The 17297-nt window shown below is 37.5% G+C and overlaps 1 protein-coding gene across 3 annotated transcripts in view; it reads right to left on the reverse strand.

Annotated features, from left to right (window-relative positions):
* SNX4 (sorting nexin 4) overlaps positions 1-17297 on the reverse strand; it is a 119266-nt gene that overhangs the window by 90537 nt on the left and 11432 nt on the right. For all 3 annotated transcript variants that reach the window (XM_049878887.1, XM_049878879.1, XM_049878870.1), the window contains exons 2-6: positions 12975-13096; positions 10607-10742; positions 10382-10531; positions 9117-9164; positions 2303-2358 (exon numbers count right to left, since the gene is read on the reverse strand). In XM_049878887.1, the coding sequence (XP_049734844.1) occupies positions 2303-2358; positions 9117-9164; positions 10382-10531; positions 10607-10742; positions 12975-13096 (512 nt within the window). The remainder of the gene's footprint in view (positions 1-2302; positions 2359-9116; positions 9165-10381; positions 10532-10606; positions 10743-12974; positions 13097-17297) is intronic.

The raw sequence follows: 17297 nt of genomic DNA on the forward strand, positions 1-17297 counted from the left end.
TTTGTATAAGAGACTGACTTGATTTGTAAACTTTCACTTGAAGCACAATAAAAAAATTTTTTAAAAACTATGTAAATACTTGTATAATCTGTTCAGTTTATCATCTAGATTTTGTCTTACTGGGTTTAACTTATTTGCAACAATATGAGTTCAATGAATGGAGGTAAACCTTAGGTACATCTCTTTTAAGAAAAATATATAATTAATGTGATGCAAAAAGTACTCAGAGCAATAAAAATTATTTTTAAAAAAAGTGCTCAGAGAGTACCTAAGGCTATCTAAACTGGAGCCATGGTGGTCCGGTGGTTGAAGTGCTCAGCTGCTAACTGAAAGGTCAGCGGTTCAAACCCACCAGTTGCTCTGCGGGAGAAAGATGTGGCAGTCTGCTTCCATAAAGATTACAGCCTTGAAAACTCTGTGGGGCAATTCTATTCAGTCCTATAGGGTCACTATGAGTCAGAATTGACTTGATGGCAAGGGGTTTGGTGTTTTGGTTTTTGGAGGCCATGTAGAAGACTCCAAGTTCTCCTGCTTACAGTCCTTAACAATCTAGTTTGGGAAAAGATAAACATGCATGAAACAAGTATTAAAAGAATAATTTTGATACATCCTTCTGGATACCACCTTTCTGGTTTACTATTTTAGTAATGTAAAACCATTTAAATTATGGTCTGTATAATAATTGATCCACTGGGCCAGCTAGGCAGAGATTCTGTAGATTAAGAATCTGTTATAACAATGACTGACGTAGACAATGCTCTTATCTAGAATTCAAGACAAACAAGTTCCATCCCTAATTATATACTTTAACAAGAACTCAGTGGCAAAAAACTGTCTTAGTTATATTATTGGTCATATCATGTTTAAAATTTTATATATAATATGAATATTAAATAAAATTTAGCAATTCAGAAAATCTGGTTACGTCAGAAAATCTGGTTACGTCAGAAAAGGGGAGAAAAACAATCCACTGCCAAAATATTAAGAAGGGTTCTGACACTCTCACCTACATGCTCCCCTAATGAATGTGCACCCACCAATTTCATAAACTTAGCTTTTGAGGTTTTCCACAACTTTTTTCTCGAGGGTGACATAATTTTAGATCTTAATCTAGAGTTGTTGTTGTTGTGTGCCATCAAGTCAACTCTGACACATAGTGACCCAATGTGCCAGAGCAGAACTGCCCCCATAGGGTTTTCTAGGCTCTACTTTTTATGGGAACAGATTGCCAGGACTCTTCTCCTGCGGAACAGTTGGTAGGCTTGAACCACTGACGTTTTGGTTGGTAGCCAAGTGCTTAATCATTGGACCACCAGGCTTCTTTAGTCTAGAGAACACGTCTTATACACCATGGATGTCACTGTAACACAAAATCCTCAGTGGTTACCGTCATAATTCCCTAATTACCAAGACTGTTAAATATTTGTTTGTATTTTATATTCACCATTTATATTAAAAATCAGAGGCATTATTACTAATGCACTATGGTTTACAAAGTCAGGCATCATAGGTCACCACATCATGCAAGCTTGGTCTTTGCTACGTAGAAATTAATGCTAAAGGACTAACTAGAGAAATTGTAACAGATTTTGTACTTTATTCCCCCAAAATGGAAAAGCCATATCTGCCTAAGTACATTTCTAACTGAAAAACTCTCTCAGCTGAATCCTTTTAGTGCTAGGTAAAGGTGCCTATAATGAATAGTGTGAAAGAGGAAACCCAAAATCTTAAGAAAAGCCTTGGTTCCATCCTCAGGGAAAGCCGTTCCTAAATATACCACCTTTCTTTAATATAGGAACACCACACTGACAAGAATGAAGTCAAGTATTTTTCACATATCTCCACGAAAACACTACACGAATTTATTATGTCATATGCATTTATCTACCAGGTTTTCTTGGTATATAAGGTAGACAGTTAATTATTAAAAATATAAATAACATATAATTGTCTTGAGTTTTACACATATTTGACAAGCAAGGTCATGAAAGAAAAACTATTTTATATGAAATTAAAATTACTTTCTCATTTTTCCGATACCTCAGCAACATTTAATAACTCCTTCTACAAAAAAGCAGCGTTTAATTTTCTAAAACTTCCATCAGTTACTTACAACCTTAAACCCAATCAAGTTACCCAAATTTCAAAATCAGTTTTAGACTTTAAAAGGATTTTACTGAATGTGAATCACTATTTAAAATATTTAGGAAATAAAGTGCATACATTCAGAAATGAAAAATTAAATAGACTGATAGGCATCATTCAAAACAACATTGTAACTGTTATTAAAACAAAACCTTACTTGTCTGGGTTTTTCACTCTGAATGTTGCATTAAGCGCTTTTAACCTGGAGTCTGCCTGGAAAAAATAATTTGTTAACTTAATACAATTACATTGCAGGGTATAAAATTCAAACAGTTTTACTTTCCCTTTAGAATTACGATGCTCAAGTACAATTTTCTTCATACTATTTTGTGTCACACACACTAAACATACCTAAAAAAATAGCAGTTTAGTAAGTTTATTTTTGAAAACACGTTATACATTAAACTGAATGCGTGATATTCAATGATACCAAAGTAAAACCACTGTCAACACCAATCCACGATGAGGCACAAAGCTCAGCGTTATCATAACTCAGAATTGGTTATGTGAAAAAAAGTAGTTTACCTTTTCTCTAAGCCACAGAAAAGCAATGATTTGTATATATAAATGAAATAAAATGACTATTTTGTAGCCTATGTCTTACTGAAGGTAATTCTCAAATGGAACCCCAACCAAATGGAAAATAGTTTTCGTCATTTTCATGTACAGTATTTTAGAGAAAAAATATATATGTACAGGAATGCCTATACTAAACTAATAACAACAACATTGTGCATTAAAGGAAAACAAGCGTCTTCTTGTTAGTCGCCATTGAGTCGTTTCTGACTCATGGTGACCCCAAGCTGCTTTGGACCTGGCAGAAGGTGCTACAAAAAAATAAACCTTATTAATTAGCTTTACTTATCTCTAGATAATTGCTCTCAAAGAAGGGACAGAGACCACCAAAATAAATGATTATTTCACTGAATTAAATTTGTATTTAACAAGTTCTCATAAAAAACAAATAACTTTTCTGACCAAGGCACAGGAATTAGAGGGCTCTTAAAAATTTATTTATTTTTTTTTTTTAAAAGTTAGCTCAATCAGGAACCAATTTCAAATTGTGGTTTGGTTTCAAAAATCCCAATCAGATAATTTTTACATTATTCCAACTTCCAACCCACAATTACAAATACTCCCAACAAACAAAAGAAAGAAAAAGAAAAAAAAAAATCACTAGGACTCTCCAGATTACTGGGTAAATAAAAACAAAGGCAACAAGTATGCTACTCCACGAACTCAGCCTCCTGAAACTCCAGCCCAAAAGGGATTTGAAGCATGATCGCTGCTTAATTTATCAGGGATTCCAGGGGCTTCTCTTATTTCGAAAACCAGTATTTCACCAATTCTTGGTCTTTCTACATCTCAAAGGCTAAACGAGCTAATACACGTTAAAGTCCTTATGAATAAAAGCATCCATGAATTTAAGGCATATGCTATTCCCTTGTGTTCTTTAAGTAAATTAAAATCACTGAACACCAAGGATCTCATAAATGTTAACGATGTTATAGCCACCTGCAAGTTACATGAAACTCACAACTAAAGAACAAAAAACTTCATTTGTATCTTTTCTTAAACCTCATGCTTTTTAATACCACCAATTTACTTTTTATGTCACCAATTTAGAAGTCACATAAAGTATAAAATGTCATCATCCAAGTTTTTGTTTACCAAACATTCTGTCGTGTCAGGGCCATCATCATGCCCAACTGAATTTGCCCATCATTTCACAAGATCCCATAAAAAGGGAAGTCGTCTAAAAGGTCACCAAACCAGAAACTTCTTCCCAAAGCTGGAAAAACTATCTGGATCAGTCCAAATCTGACGGATCATCACCTAACTTACCAGACTCCCTATTAAAAATCCAAAGAGGTCTCTAACCCCTCACTGTTTCATACTACCCTATTTTATTTCCTTTAAAACAGCAATATCTGAAGTCATCTTCCATTCGTGTACTTGTTTCTCTGCTGTTTCCTTCCACTAGAATATAAGTGCCATAAAAAAGCACAGTGTGAATGTGTCCTCTTGGAGTTACACAAGGGCTGATCGGGCAATTCTCTTTATCTGCTTTGCTCATTGCTATATCCCCAGTGCCTCACAAGGCCTGGCACAAGGTAAACATGCAACAAGTACTGGCTGAATGAATGAATAACTCCAACCAGTCTATAACCCCAACTATTCTATAACCCCATCCTGCTACCTCTCCCAATGTTCCCCTTTATTCCTCACCTCCTCCTCCCTTTGCAATTATTCTCCTTGCCCTGCACTTCTGGTCCTTCATTATTTCATTTTCTGATTCTTATCTTCCTCCAAACCTATTTGTTTCCCTTCCCTAGAAAGCCACTACCTAGAGGTGGCATCTCTCTAACATTCCTCTTCCTTGGCCCCCTGCATTCACTCTACTGCAGGTTCCTTACTATTCAGGCCTCAGCTCACATGTTATCTCCACAGAGTCAGGTGACTATGGGGCCAGTCTGCCCAGAACAGTCCTGGTTTACACCTATTGTCCTACTTTAATTATTAATAGTGCCCCCTTTTACTCTCAAGAGTATTCCCTTTTGGACAATCAATTTTATGGTCACTCTTTAGCAAAGTAACCCCTGAAAAATAACCCCTGCCATCACACTCTTTAACAGTGGCCTGCCTTATCTCTTTTACACCACTTACCCATATCTTAAAGTATCTTATTTTTTATTTAAATGTTAATTTATTGTCTCCAACCATTAAAATATCAGCTCCATAAGAAAAGACATTGCTTCCAGCTCATTCACCCCTGTATTGACAACACCTAGAAGAATAACCTCACACCCTGTAGGTACCCAACATTTAGAATTTGCAACTCTCGGAGTTCCTGTGCAATACATAGGTTAGCAGAGATCCTACGGGCCCAGGCCCTGGCTCTGGCAGTCCCCCCCTCAGTAAAAGACAGGGGTCCAGATTCTTTTGAGTCAGCCTAAATTCTTTTAAGATTTGGGCATGTGAAATGATGCTTACTTTCTGACTGAGCTAACTATTAAAACAATACTACTCTATATTAAAGCAACTAGCTTATATGTTCATTCCAAACCAAATAAAAACCAGTTGCCATCAAGATGATTTGACTCATGGTGAACCCACGTGTGTCAGAGTAAAACTGCGCTCCACAGGGTTTTCAATGGTTAATTTTTCGGAAGTAGATCACTAGCCGTTTCTTCTGAGGCACCGCCGACCTTTCAGTTAGCAGCCAAGCGTGTTAACCTTCTGCACAGCCCAGGGACTCCATATAGTTACCGTGCTGAGTACAATAATTACTGCATTTTTACGTAATAGCAAGCACCTTCTGTTTGTTTGCTGGCCTCGCCCTCCTGCAAGCACCCTCACAAGCACTGCCAAGCCAATCCTCTTCCACAATTGCTGTAAAAACATTAGCATAACGCGCTTGTGAAAATACCTCAGGGGTGAAGATGCAGCTGGTAAACAAACACAGAAGGCACGTGTTATTTGTGTAAAAATATGGTACTCTAAAAAGACTCAAGAAAGAATATTAACCTAGTGAGCCAAAGCTATAGATTAAATTAAATGTGTTTGGGGGAAAAAAAAGGAAAATTAAAGTAAGCTGACAACATTTCAAATTTTGAGGATGGCAGATCCAACAGCCAAAGTCAAATATTCTTATAAAATATAAATACTTGGTCTGATTCAGAGAGATCTCATTTTCACAGAAATATAGCTTAAAATAACATTTCACCAAGCCTTTCCACATATATTAATTACGTAAGCAAAAAGGGAGGTAACATGGAATGGTAACTAAGAAGGGCCTTGAGTTAGATATACACATGAATTCAGCTTCTTTCACTCTCAGCTATGTGACCTTGGGTAAGTCACTTTCTAGAGCTCTTCATCTACAAAGTAGAAGTAACACTGACTAACCACAAAGGTACTGAGGCTATACTAAGCATGAAATTAGATAATATACATAAAAAATACTGCACGATTATAGTATAGGGCTTAGCACATGGTAAGCAGCGAGTACTGATGATGATGGTCCTCAGAAAAGAAACTTACCTAACTTATCAGGTTCCCCACTAAAAGCTTATTCTTTCACTAAAAGAAAAACTTATACCATTTCTGACAATCTTCCTAAAATTCTCTTCCTAAAAATATTCTTCACTATTACCTTAGAGCAATAAATAGTTGCCAAACTTTAGGCTGAGTGCAATCACTACGTCTGGGATGGATCCTGTTGTTGTCAGGTGCCGTCGAGTCAGCCCTGACTCCTAGCAACCTTATGGCATCAGAATTCATAAAATTCTGACAACTGAGATGCACACAGTCCGCTGACCACACTTTAAGAAACACTGACTTGAAGAGTATACAGCAGGCATAGTCAACCTTTTTCTTGAGGTAACCACAGAAACAACTAAGAGTGAACCCACCTGTCATGCAGTAAAGCCCTAGGGGCTGCACAGGTATGTGGGGGCCTCAGCCCCATGCCAAATGCCCCACACTGCAGTGTCCTGACTCTCAGGTCATTGCTGTCTCCTTCTTCGCTACCAGGCTCAGGTGTCAATTTTCATTACTCTCACAGTATGCTGCCTCCAGTGGTACTCACTTTCAGACCTTTGTAATTTCCTGCTTCTACTACGCTGTGACCTAGAAACTAGATAGTCACGTTTGTTTGAATAACGACTATAATGAAAATTATGTGGACCCTATCTGCAGGAACAAAGTACTTCTACAACCATAGTAGTAAGCCTTGTTAAGGTCCATTTGAACATCTCAGAAGTCAGTTTTGTTTACATCTCAGCTTTCAACTGTGATCGGGTTAGTTGTGACTGCCAAATACATGGCCTTCAAATAAGTTAATTATGACCATATATATATATAGATATACATATATGGTCATATAATACGTATAAGGACAACTCATACACATATGTGCGTGTGTGTGTGTGTGTATGTGTATAGGTATATGTGTGAGGTTGTCCCCAAAAGCCCCATTTCCTTGATGGAAGCAAGGACTCAAAACAAGTAGCAGCCACAGCAAAATAAGGAATATAGTAAGACATGTGGGTTTCCCCATACATTTTATTTCTGGTCTACTTTGTTAAAAGTCTGTCTTTTTAAATTATTAATACTGAATGTTAAGTATATACTTAAATATTAGTACCTACACCCAAGTATCAAATGCTTAAATATTAAACACCTACATACAAGAATCAAAGCACTCTGCCATCAGTATATTCTATTATGTAGGGAGAAACCTGAGGTTTTCTCAAGGTCACAAAACTTAGAATCAAAATTGGATTCAAGGACAAACAATCCATAACTAGTACCTAAACTAAGGACTAAATCAATGACAAAAATTTATTTAAATATAAATATAAAGAGAAATCACAAATGAACTGCACTTTAGTTTTATAGTCCTTATTAGCTTCTAACATATCTCAGACTGTTTCTCAGAAAACGCTATCAAAAACAATATAAATCATTTCTTAGTTTTATTTTAAAACTCATTTCTAAACTAAAATTCCAGCATTCCCTTTGAGCACCACAAAGTGATGGAATACAATCAAGAAAATTGTGTTTTTTTTTTAACGTATGTCTGCCAACAAAATATTTATAAATTAGAATGACCTTGAGAGAATTAGATATTTGATTAAATTTTCTGTCCAGAAAAAAAAAATTCTCTTTCTAGTTTATTCTGTGCTAAATTTCAAATACCTATATGCCAAGTATAAATCTCTAGGAGATGTTTTTTAAATTATGAGAAATACATTTCAGTTCTTGTTGGCTGGATCTACTGAACTTCTGGTACCATATATTTTTGTGAATAGTTTATCAATTTCTATTATATATTATATCAATTTATATTTTTCTACCTACCTATTCAGTTTAAACAAAATATGGAAATCTTTTATTCCTGGAATTCTTGGAAGACAATCAGAATGAGATTAACCCTATCTCAGGAAGTTAAGACATTCCTGTGATATCAACTACTAAAGAGATGAAAACATCCAAAAATTTGAAACCCAGGACAAAGAGAAAAATCTTCCAAAAATTTGCAGTAACTTGTGTTATATCACTTTCAGGGAAGAAATGGAGGGCAGGGTGGCGTTAAGGTGGCTGTCCTACCACCACTACACTCCTCAGTTTAAGATAATAATCCAGTGCATCTTCTCTAGACTATGTGTTAGCTATCCTCCTTCCCCAATCTCATTCCCAAACATTAATTTTAATGACTAAAATTTAAAAGCTATACAAACCTAAATAAGACTATCACTGTTGTTACCGTGTGCTGTCGGGTCAACTCTGACATACAGCAGATCCCATGTGACAGAGTAAAATTGCCCCATAGGGTTTCCTAGGCTATAATCCGTACAGGAGCAGATCACCAGGTCTTTTCACCCACAGAGCAGCTGGGTGGATTCAAACTGCCAACCTTTCAGTTAGCAGACAAGCACTTAAACCGCTGTGCCACCAGGGCTCCTTGACTGTATCATTAAAAGATGCTAATTCAAAATGACTTTTGTGCCATTTAAAACTGGTCACCATGTCCCAGTAGACAGAATATGCATGACTGCTGAGCCATCTTTTAGTATACTAAGGCTGGAAAATCCAAGCTGAATTCCTGAGAAGTATCTTTCATCTCTGATAAAGAGTGAACAATTGTTGGGGACAGCGATACAAGTGGGAAGGGAAAAAGAAGATGCAAAGTACACTGTCGGAAAGATCTACAGCTTGTATCTAAATTATTGCTTCAAAATGTTCTTTCCCCATAGAATTAAGCTCATACATTCGCCCATCATAGTTTCACTAGTAACTAAAACTACACAAATCAAAAGAGAATCGCAGTGTTTCTTCAAAAACTTTACCAATGATATTAGCTGCAAGGACTATTTCCAACATTCACCAAACACCCACTAAGCGCGTGGCACTGTGCTGGGAACCATAAAGAAACATGACAAATTATTTCATACAAACAATCTTACCTTTAGCTGAAACCCAGTTTCATTCACAGTCTCCTTCCAGTTACCTTCCTAAAAATTAATTTTAGAAATCATTATTGCAAAACAAAACAACTCTTAAGGAATATTACAAGTTGAGTAAATACCCGTAATGCTGTTCTTATTTCAGGTGAGATGGGAGAAAGATTAAAAAGAATTCATTCTCTCCATGAACAACTGCCTCCTTTGCCATGAGACCAGAAGAACTGGATGGTGCCCGGCTACCATTACTGACATTTTGATCAAAGATTCCATAAAAGAATCCTGATCAAAAGGGGGAAAATTCAGAATGGAATTTCAAATTCTCACGGACTTAGACTTTCTGGAGCCATGGAGGAGGGGTGCACCCCTGAAACTACTGCCCTGAGATAATCTTTAAATCTTAAACCAAAAATATCCCCTGAAGTCATCTTAAAACTGAACAACACTTTAGCTCAATTAGTAAAAAAAAGGTCTGCCTTGAGAATTACATTTTTTAAAGAACTATCTATAAACCAAACACACTGCCGTCGAGTCGATTCCAACTCATAGTGACCCCACAGGGCAGAGTAGAGCTGCCCAATAGAGTTTCCAAGGAGCGCCTGGCAGATTCGAACTGCTGACCGCTTGGTTAGCAGCCGTAGCACTTAACCACTATGCCACCAGGGTTTCTGAACTATCTATATGGGATCAAATTTACAACAAAAACTCGAAAGATTAGATAGGAACCTTAGGGGGCAGTGGGTTTATGTTAATGAGGAACAACTCAGAAAAGGAAGGTGAGAATAGCTGCACAACTCAAAGAACGTAATCAATCCTACTAAATTGTACATGTCTAAACTGTTGAACTGATGTATGCTTTCCTGTGTATACTCTCAACAACAAATAAATAAAATTTAGGAAAAACAAAAAAAAAAGAATTCATTTCAATTTAAAATTAAACATACAACCCAGATTCCAAAAGATGACCAAAACGTGGACCCAAGCTTTTACAGATCTGGGCTTCAAAGAACTGAAGCCTAACTTTGATATCATTCAAGTGATACCAGAAAGTAACTTCCTTAGTATCTTTAAGTCTAAAAATGTCATCCAAAAGAACTGATGTAGGTCACTAATTTTGAAAATTAAAACAAAAGTAATGAAATACATGTAAGTAAACAATGATACTCAAAAAAGGTCCTTAAAAATAATAAGCATTCTGTAACTTAGAAGAAAAAAAAAAATTCCAAGTCAAACGGATTTTTTAAAAAGCCCAAATAAAAGGAAAATACCTGTGTTAAAAACAAATAGAAGATTTTGTCTCTACAAAGAATGGGATGTGAAGCAACTCTCAAGAGGAAGTTTTCTAAACCAATCCGTCGTCTTTCCACAAAATCCGGATCCATGTTGTCAGCAGAAAGTTTGTGCCAAACGAATTCTGCCTAGTTAAACAAAAAAGTCATTAAGAACACTCTCAGTGCTAAGGACTTCTCAATTACTGCTGTTTCCCGTCTTACCCTTTTCTCTGGTAGCGGTGGCACAACGACATGTGGATAGTAAACTAAAAGGTAGTTTCTCAACACCTCGAATTCACTGTACCGCCTCCACAGCGAGTCTGTCAGGACACTCTGACCATCAGTGTGTTCAACGGACCTGAAAAGGAACAGAAGAACATTTATTTTATCAAAAAAAAAAAAAACCACAAATACATACACATACACACAGCCTCCTTTAAAAATCACAACTCCACTGACTGAACACTTACGAACTAGGCCCTGAGTGAAGCATTTGTTATGACTTATCTTATTTCATCCCTGTAACGACCCTGTGCAGCAGAGATATCCCCATTTTACAGATGAGGAAGCAGCAGCACAGTGTCTGCTCTGCCTGCAGTCACAGGGATCTATGGGTAGATAACTCGGATCCATCTGACGCCAAAACCCTCACTCCTAACCACCTGCCTTCTGTTACAGAAAACCTATTTGAGCTCAGGAGAAACAGAAAGAACTCTACATGATTAAATTAAGATATTTGAGGGTTTTAGCTGTTTGAAGGAGCCCTGGTGGTGCAGCCGCTCCTTGGAAACTGTACAGGGCAGCTCTACTCTGTCCTACGGGGTCGCTATAAATCGGAATTGACTCGTCGGCAATGGGTTTAGTTGTCTGAAGGCCAATTAACCTTGGGGATACTGTGCTTATAAAATAATCTGTTCAAAAAAAAAATTTCTCAAAGTGAGTATCTGTATCACATGGGGTAGGCAAGAATTTCATAAGACAGATAAATTTGACAATCTTAAAATTTAAAACTTTTGTATTTTAAAAGACACCATAATCAAGGCCAAAAGACAATATTTCTCAAATTACGGTCCATGGCCCATCTATATCAAAACACAGTTTTGGTTCAAAAATGTAAATTCCTGGACCCCACCACAAAAACCTGTAGTTTAACAAATTCTCCGGGAATTCCTTGTATTAAAATTTGAGAACTGCTATTTTACAACAAATTTATGGAGAATACAACTTTTGTATGCCACGTATTTATTGATGATCCACTTAAATATTTACTCAGAGTCTAGCTATCTTACTCAAGTATGGTCACTTCTTACTCCCAGTTTCAAATTAAACAGGGCTAAGAAGGAAACAATAAATGATATTTAAGAAGGAAACAATAAATGATATACATTCACTTCAAAGTGAAGAGTTAACAATTATAAACCATTTCAGATTATTCAAATCAAGCTTTTCTTCCAACAATGAAAGTAATCAATAGCTAGTTTTTTTGCCGAAGTGGTTGATGAAAATAGGTATATACTAAAGAATATCCTTTTTAATTTTAAACTTAAGAGTTTACTTAGAAAGCTAGAGCTCACACTAATTTCTAAAGTGTCATTTTTTAAGTGGCTAATTTAACTTTAAAAAGCAAAAAAAAACTGGGGGACCTTAAACCACCAAGAACGAAGCACCAAGAGCAGAGCACACCCTTTGGACCCAGGGTTCCTGTGCCAGGAAGCTCCTGCTCCAGGGGAAGAAGGACCTCCCTCCAGAGCCGACAGAACAGAGAAAGCCTTCCCGTGGAGCTGACACCCTGAATTTGCAATTTAAGCCTACTTTACTGTGAGAAAATAAACTTCTCTGTGTTACAGCTGAAAAAAAACTTCTCATGGGACTGTAGTTAAAAAATCACCTTACAAATCTCTGTGGTATGTATACACATATGTATGTATATATACAGACACACGCACACATGATCCAGTATTAAAAAGAACCACCTTATCTCTCTCCTTTCTAAAATTCCTTTTTTATACAAATATACCCACCTTAGTCTCTGCTCTTGGGAGCCCTGGTGGCACAGTGGTTAAGAGTCCGGCTGCTAACCAAAAGGTCAGCAGTTCAAATCTACCAGCAGCTCCTTGGAAACCCTATGGGGCAGTTCTATTCTGTCCTATAGGGTTACTATGAGTAGGAATCAACTTGACGGCAATGGTCTTTTTTTGTTGTTCTTGTTTTTTAATTTTCTACTCCTAGACTTCTCTGTCAACCACAGCCACCTATCTAAGTTTGCTTCGGATGCTCCTGAGATCCTGGTATCCTTTCCCAAAAGTGCAATGGGACTGTATCTAAGGCCCAGAACTCCACCAAAGCATGTCTCAAGTAACATTATAGATCCCCAAAATATTCCATTAACCTTACTTCTCCCCTCAAAACAAATACATTAGAATACCAAGAATACCATAGCAAAGGACTCTGTTTACTTAACCTCTTAAAAACTAAAAAACAAAAATAAAAAAACAATCCCTAAAAAGACAATGACCTGTACACAATTGTTACACAAGAGAATGTGTATCAGCCAGCAAAGATGTCCAAACCTAAGCTTCTCACCACCCACCTTGTTTCAATGAGGTAAGCAGTATACGTTTCTTGCATGTTCATGGCATTTCTTCCAGTTCGCTTTTCTGCTTCTGAAACACTGATTTCTATCTTCTTCAGCCAAAAATTATTTTCTGTCATCTGGACAAAAACAAACAACAACAAGAAGGAAAACCCCTTTAAAACGGTATTTAAAAAAACTCAGCTATTATAGTGAAACTCTTGGTCCCTAAGTGAAGAGAGTTTCTTGTATTTCTTGAGTTGCTAAATGACTTAGGAGCTAATGATATGCCTCTCTTTATCAGCATACTGCGGCACATCAAACTTTTCCAGAGGCCTTTTTTAATACAGTTAATGATTAATGATTAAAACTTAAGCATTCTTATGACCAAAAATAAATCTGTATAGAAACACATGAAGAAATCTCTCTCAAAAATAAAATACTGTATTTATGTCAAAAGGCAAGATTTTCAGTAGGCAGTTTAATTTTTTTTAAAAAATTAGTCATTATATTCAACTTCAAATTTGGCAGTGGTTAAAAGGTTCCACCCTTGAGACAGCAGCAGGGTTTAAGAAGAGGAGGAGATTCCTTTCTTTTCCCACTGGAATCTCATCCCAGGTGTACACCAATGGACCAGAGAGAATATTAAACACATAGGCCGTATGTGTCAGAACTGCTTTACTGAGGAAAGGTCCTGAATATGCTCAAAATCACTTCACTTCACGTTTACACAGGGAAGACAAGGTAAAACCATGTGACAACAGCTGTGCTTTGGCTCTATCTCCCTCGTTCACTTTCAAAGTGGTTTTTAATAAGAACACGATAGTGTATTATAATTTGGGAAAGTTTCTAAAGGGTAAGCCAACACTTATTCCAGACTAAGACAGACCAGGAAGAAAGACCTGGCAATCTACTTCTGAAAATTAGCCAGTCAAAATCTTATGGCTAGCAACAGAGCACTGTTCAATATAGTGGTGGAAGAGGAGCCCCTCAGGCTGGAAGGCACTCAAAATACTGCCTCCTCAAAGTAGAGTTGATCTTCATGATGTGGGTGGAGTAAAGCCATAGGGACCTTCGTTTGCTGATGTGGCATGACTTAAAATGAGAAGTAATCGCTGTAAACATCCGTTAGTACTCAGAATGTGGAATGTACAAAGTATGAAGAGGAAAATTGAAAGTCATGAAAAATGAGATGTAACACTTGAAGATCAACATCCTACGTGTTAGTGAGCCGAAATGGACTGGTACGGACCACTTTGAACCCAACAATCACACAGTCTTCTATGCCAGGAATGACAAATTGAAGAGTAACAGTGTTGCAGTTCACTGTTAAATGAAACATTTCGAGATCTATCCTGAAATACAACAGCTGTTAGTGATAGGTTAATATCCATACACCTACAAGGAAGACCAGTTAACACAACCATTACTCAAATTTACACAACAACCATAAATGCCAAAGATGAAGAAATTGAAGATTTCTACTACCGCAGTCTGAAATCGATCGAATGTGAATCAAGATGCATTGATAATTATTGGTGATTGGAATGTGAAAGCTGGAAACAAGGACAGATCAGTAGTTGGAAAATATGACACTGGTGACAGAAATGACGCCAGAGATTGAATGATAGAATTCTGCAAGACCAACGATTTACTCATTGGAAATACTTTTTTTCAACAACATGATGGACAACTATACACATGGACCTCACCGGATGGATGAAACAGGAATCAAATCAACTACATCTGTGGAAAAAGGCGATGGAGAAGTTCAATAACATTGGTCAAGACAAACCCAGGGGCCAACGGCTGAAACAGGCTATCGATTGCTCATTGTAATTTCAAATTGAGGCTGAAGAACACTAAAGCAAGTCCCCAAGAATCAAAGCATGGCTTTGAACACATCCCATCTGAATTTAGAGACCACCTCAAGAACAGATTTAACACACTGGCCACTACTGACTGAAGAACAGAAGCGTAACAACATGTGGAAGAGGGCTGGTATGGCAGTGCTTGTGAGGCGGGGTCCCTCGCCAGGGGTGGGGTGGGTAAGGCATGGCCAGTGAAGAAACGCAGAAGGTGCATGCTATTGGTATAAAAACACAGTAATAGTCCACAGGAACCACGATCTCTTCAAAACCTGAGACCAGAAGAACTAGATGATGCCCGGCTACCGCAACCAACTGTTCTGACCAGGGACGCAATAGAAGGTCCCCGATAGAATGGGATAAAAATGTAGAACAAAACTCAAATTCCTAAAAAAAGGCTGGGTGTACTGGAACCTAGAGGAACCACCGAGAGACTATTGCCCTAAGATACCCTCTGAACTTGGAATTGAAGCTATTTCTGCAGGTCACCTTTCAGCCAAATAATAGATTGGCTTATAAAATAAACAATACCACCCATGAGTAAAATGCTCCCTTAAACAATTAACTACATGAGACCGAACGGTGAACAGCTACCCAAAAGCAAAAATGAAACAGCAAGGAGGGGAAGGGGAGCCAGATCAATGGAAACCAAGCAAACAGAATGGACATAATAACAATGCTGACACAGTGTAAAAACTGTCACCAATGTCATGGAACAATCTGTATAAGAATTGTTACCAAAAAAAGCCCCGTTGCTGTTCAGTCAATGCCAACTCATAGCAACCCTACAGGACAGAGTAGAACTGCCCCATAGGGTTTTCAAGGAGCAGCTGGTGAATTCGAACTGCTGACCTCTTGGTTAGCAGCCAAGCTCTTAACCACTGCACCACCAGGGCTCCAAAACTGTTAAAGGGGAACCTAATTTGCTGTGTAAACTTTCACCTAAAACATACTAAAATATTATTTAAAAAACAAGAAACGTCATTAAAAAGGCAGGAAAGAAGGAAAAACAAAATGGATGTCAGAAGAGACTCTGAAGCTTGCTCTTGAATGAAGAGTAGCTAAAGCAAATGGAAGAAATGATGAAATAAAGGAGCTGGACAGAAGATTTCAAATGGCAACACAAGAAGACAAGGTAAAGTATATTATAATAAAATGTACAAAGACCTAGAGTTAGAAAACCAAGACAAAGAATAGGATCAGCATTTCCCAAGCTGAAAGAACTAAAAATTCAAGCCTTGAGTTGCAATGCTGAAAGATTCTATGGGCAAAAAATTGAACGATGCAGAAAGCATTAAAAGAAGACGGAAGGAATACACAGAGGTACTGTACCAAAAGAACTGACATTCTTCCACTTCAGGAGGTAGAATATGATCAAGAACTGCTGGTACTGAGGGAATAAGTTCAAGCTGCGTTGAAAGCATTGGCAAAAAGCAAGGCCCCAGGAACTGACAGAATACCAAGTGAGAAGTTTCAACAAACGGATGCAACACTTGAAGGACTCACTTGTCTATGTCAAGAAGCTGGGAAGACAGCTACCTGGCCAACTGACTGGAAGAGATCCATATTTGTGCTCATCCCAAAGAAAGGCAATCAAACAATGTAGGGATTATTGAACAATATCATTAATGTCACACACTAGCAATATTTTGCCAAAGATAATTCAAAAATGACTGCAGCCATACATCGACATCATCTGTACCATACAAATAACCTGAGAAGTCAGACGATATGAAGAATAGTGCGGTATCAGAATTGGAAGAAGACTCATTAACAACCTGCAATATACACGTGATACAATCTTGTTTGCCAAAAAAAGATGACTTGAAAAACTTACTGATGAAAGTCAAAGACAACAGCCTTCAGTATGGATTACACTTCAACACAAAGAAAACGAAAATTCTCACAACTGGACCAAGAAGCAACATCATGATCAGTGGAGAAAAAACTGAAGTTGTTCAAGGATGTCATTCTAATTGAATCCACAATCAACACCCATAGAAGCAGCAGTCAAGAAATCAAATGAAGCATTGCACTGGGCAAATCTGTTGTAAAAGACCTCTTTTAAATTCTAAAAAGCAAAGATGCCACTTTGATGACTAAGGTGTGCCTGACCCAAGCCATGGTCTCTTCAATCGCCTTATTTGCACGCGAAAGCTGGACAATGAAAAAAGAAGACAGAAGAAGAAATGATGTATTTGAATTGTGGTGCTGATGAAGAACACTGATCATACCACGGACTGCCAGAAGCACAAACAATTCGGTCTTAGAAGAAATAAAACTGGAATGCTCCTTGCAAGTAAGAATGGCAAAACTTCATCTTGCTCACTTTAGACATATCATCAGGAAACACCAATTGCTAGAAAAGGCCATCGTGTTTGGCCAAGTAGAGGGTCTGCAAATATGAGGAAACCACCAATGGGATGGACTCACACAACATCTGCAAACAGTGGACTCAAACGTATCAAAGATC

This window comes from Elephas maximus, chromosome 1 (assembly GCF_024166365.1).
Source record: "Elephas maximus indicus isolate mEleMax1 chromosome 1, mEleMax1 primary haplotype, whole genome shotgun sequence".
Lineage (NCBI taxonomy): Eukaryota > Metazoa > Chordata > Mammalia > Proboscidea > Elephantidae > Elephas > Elephas maximus.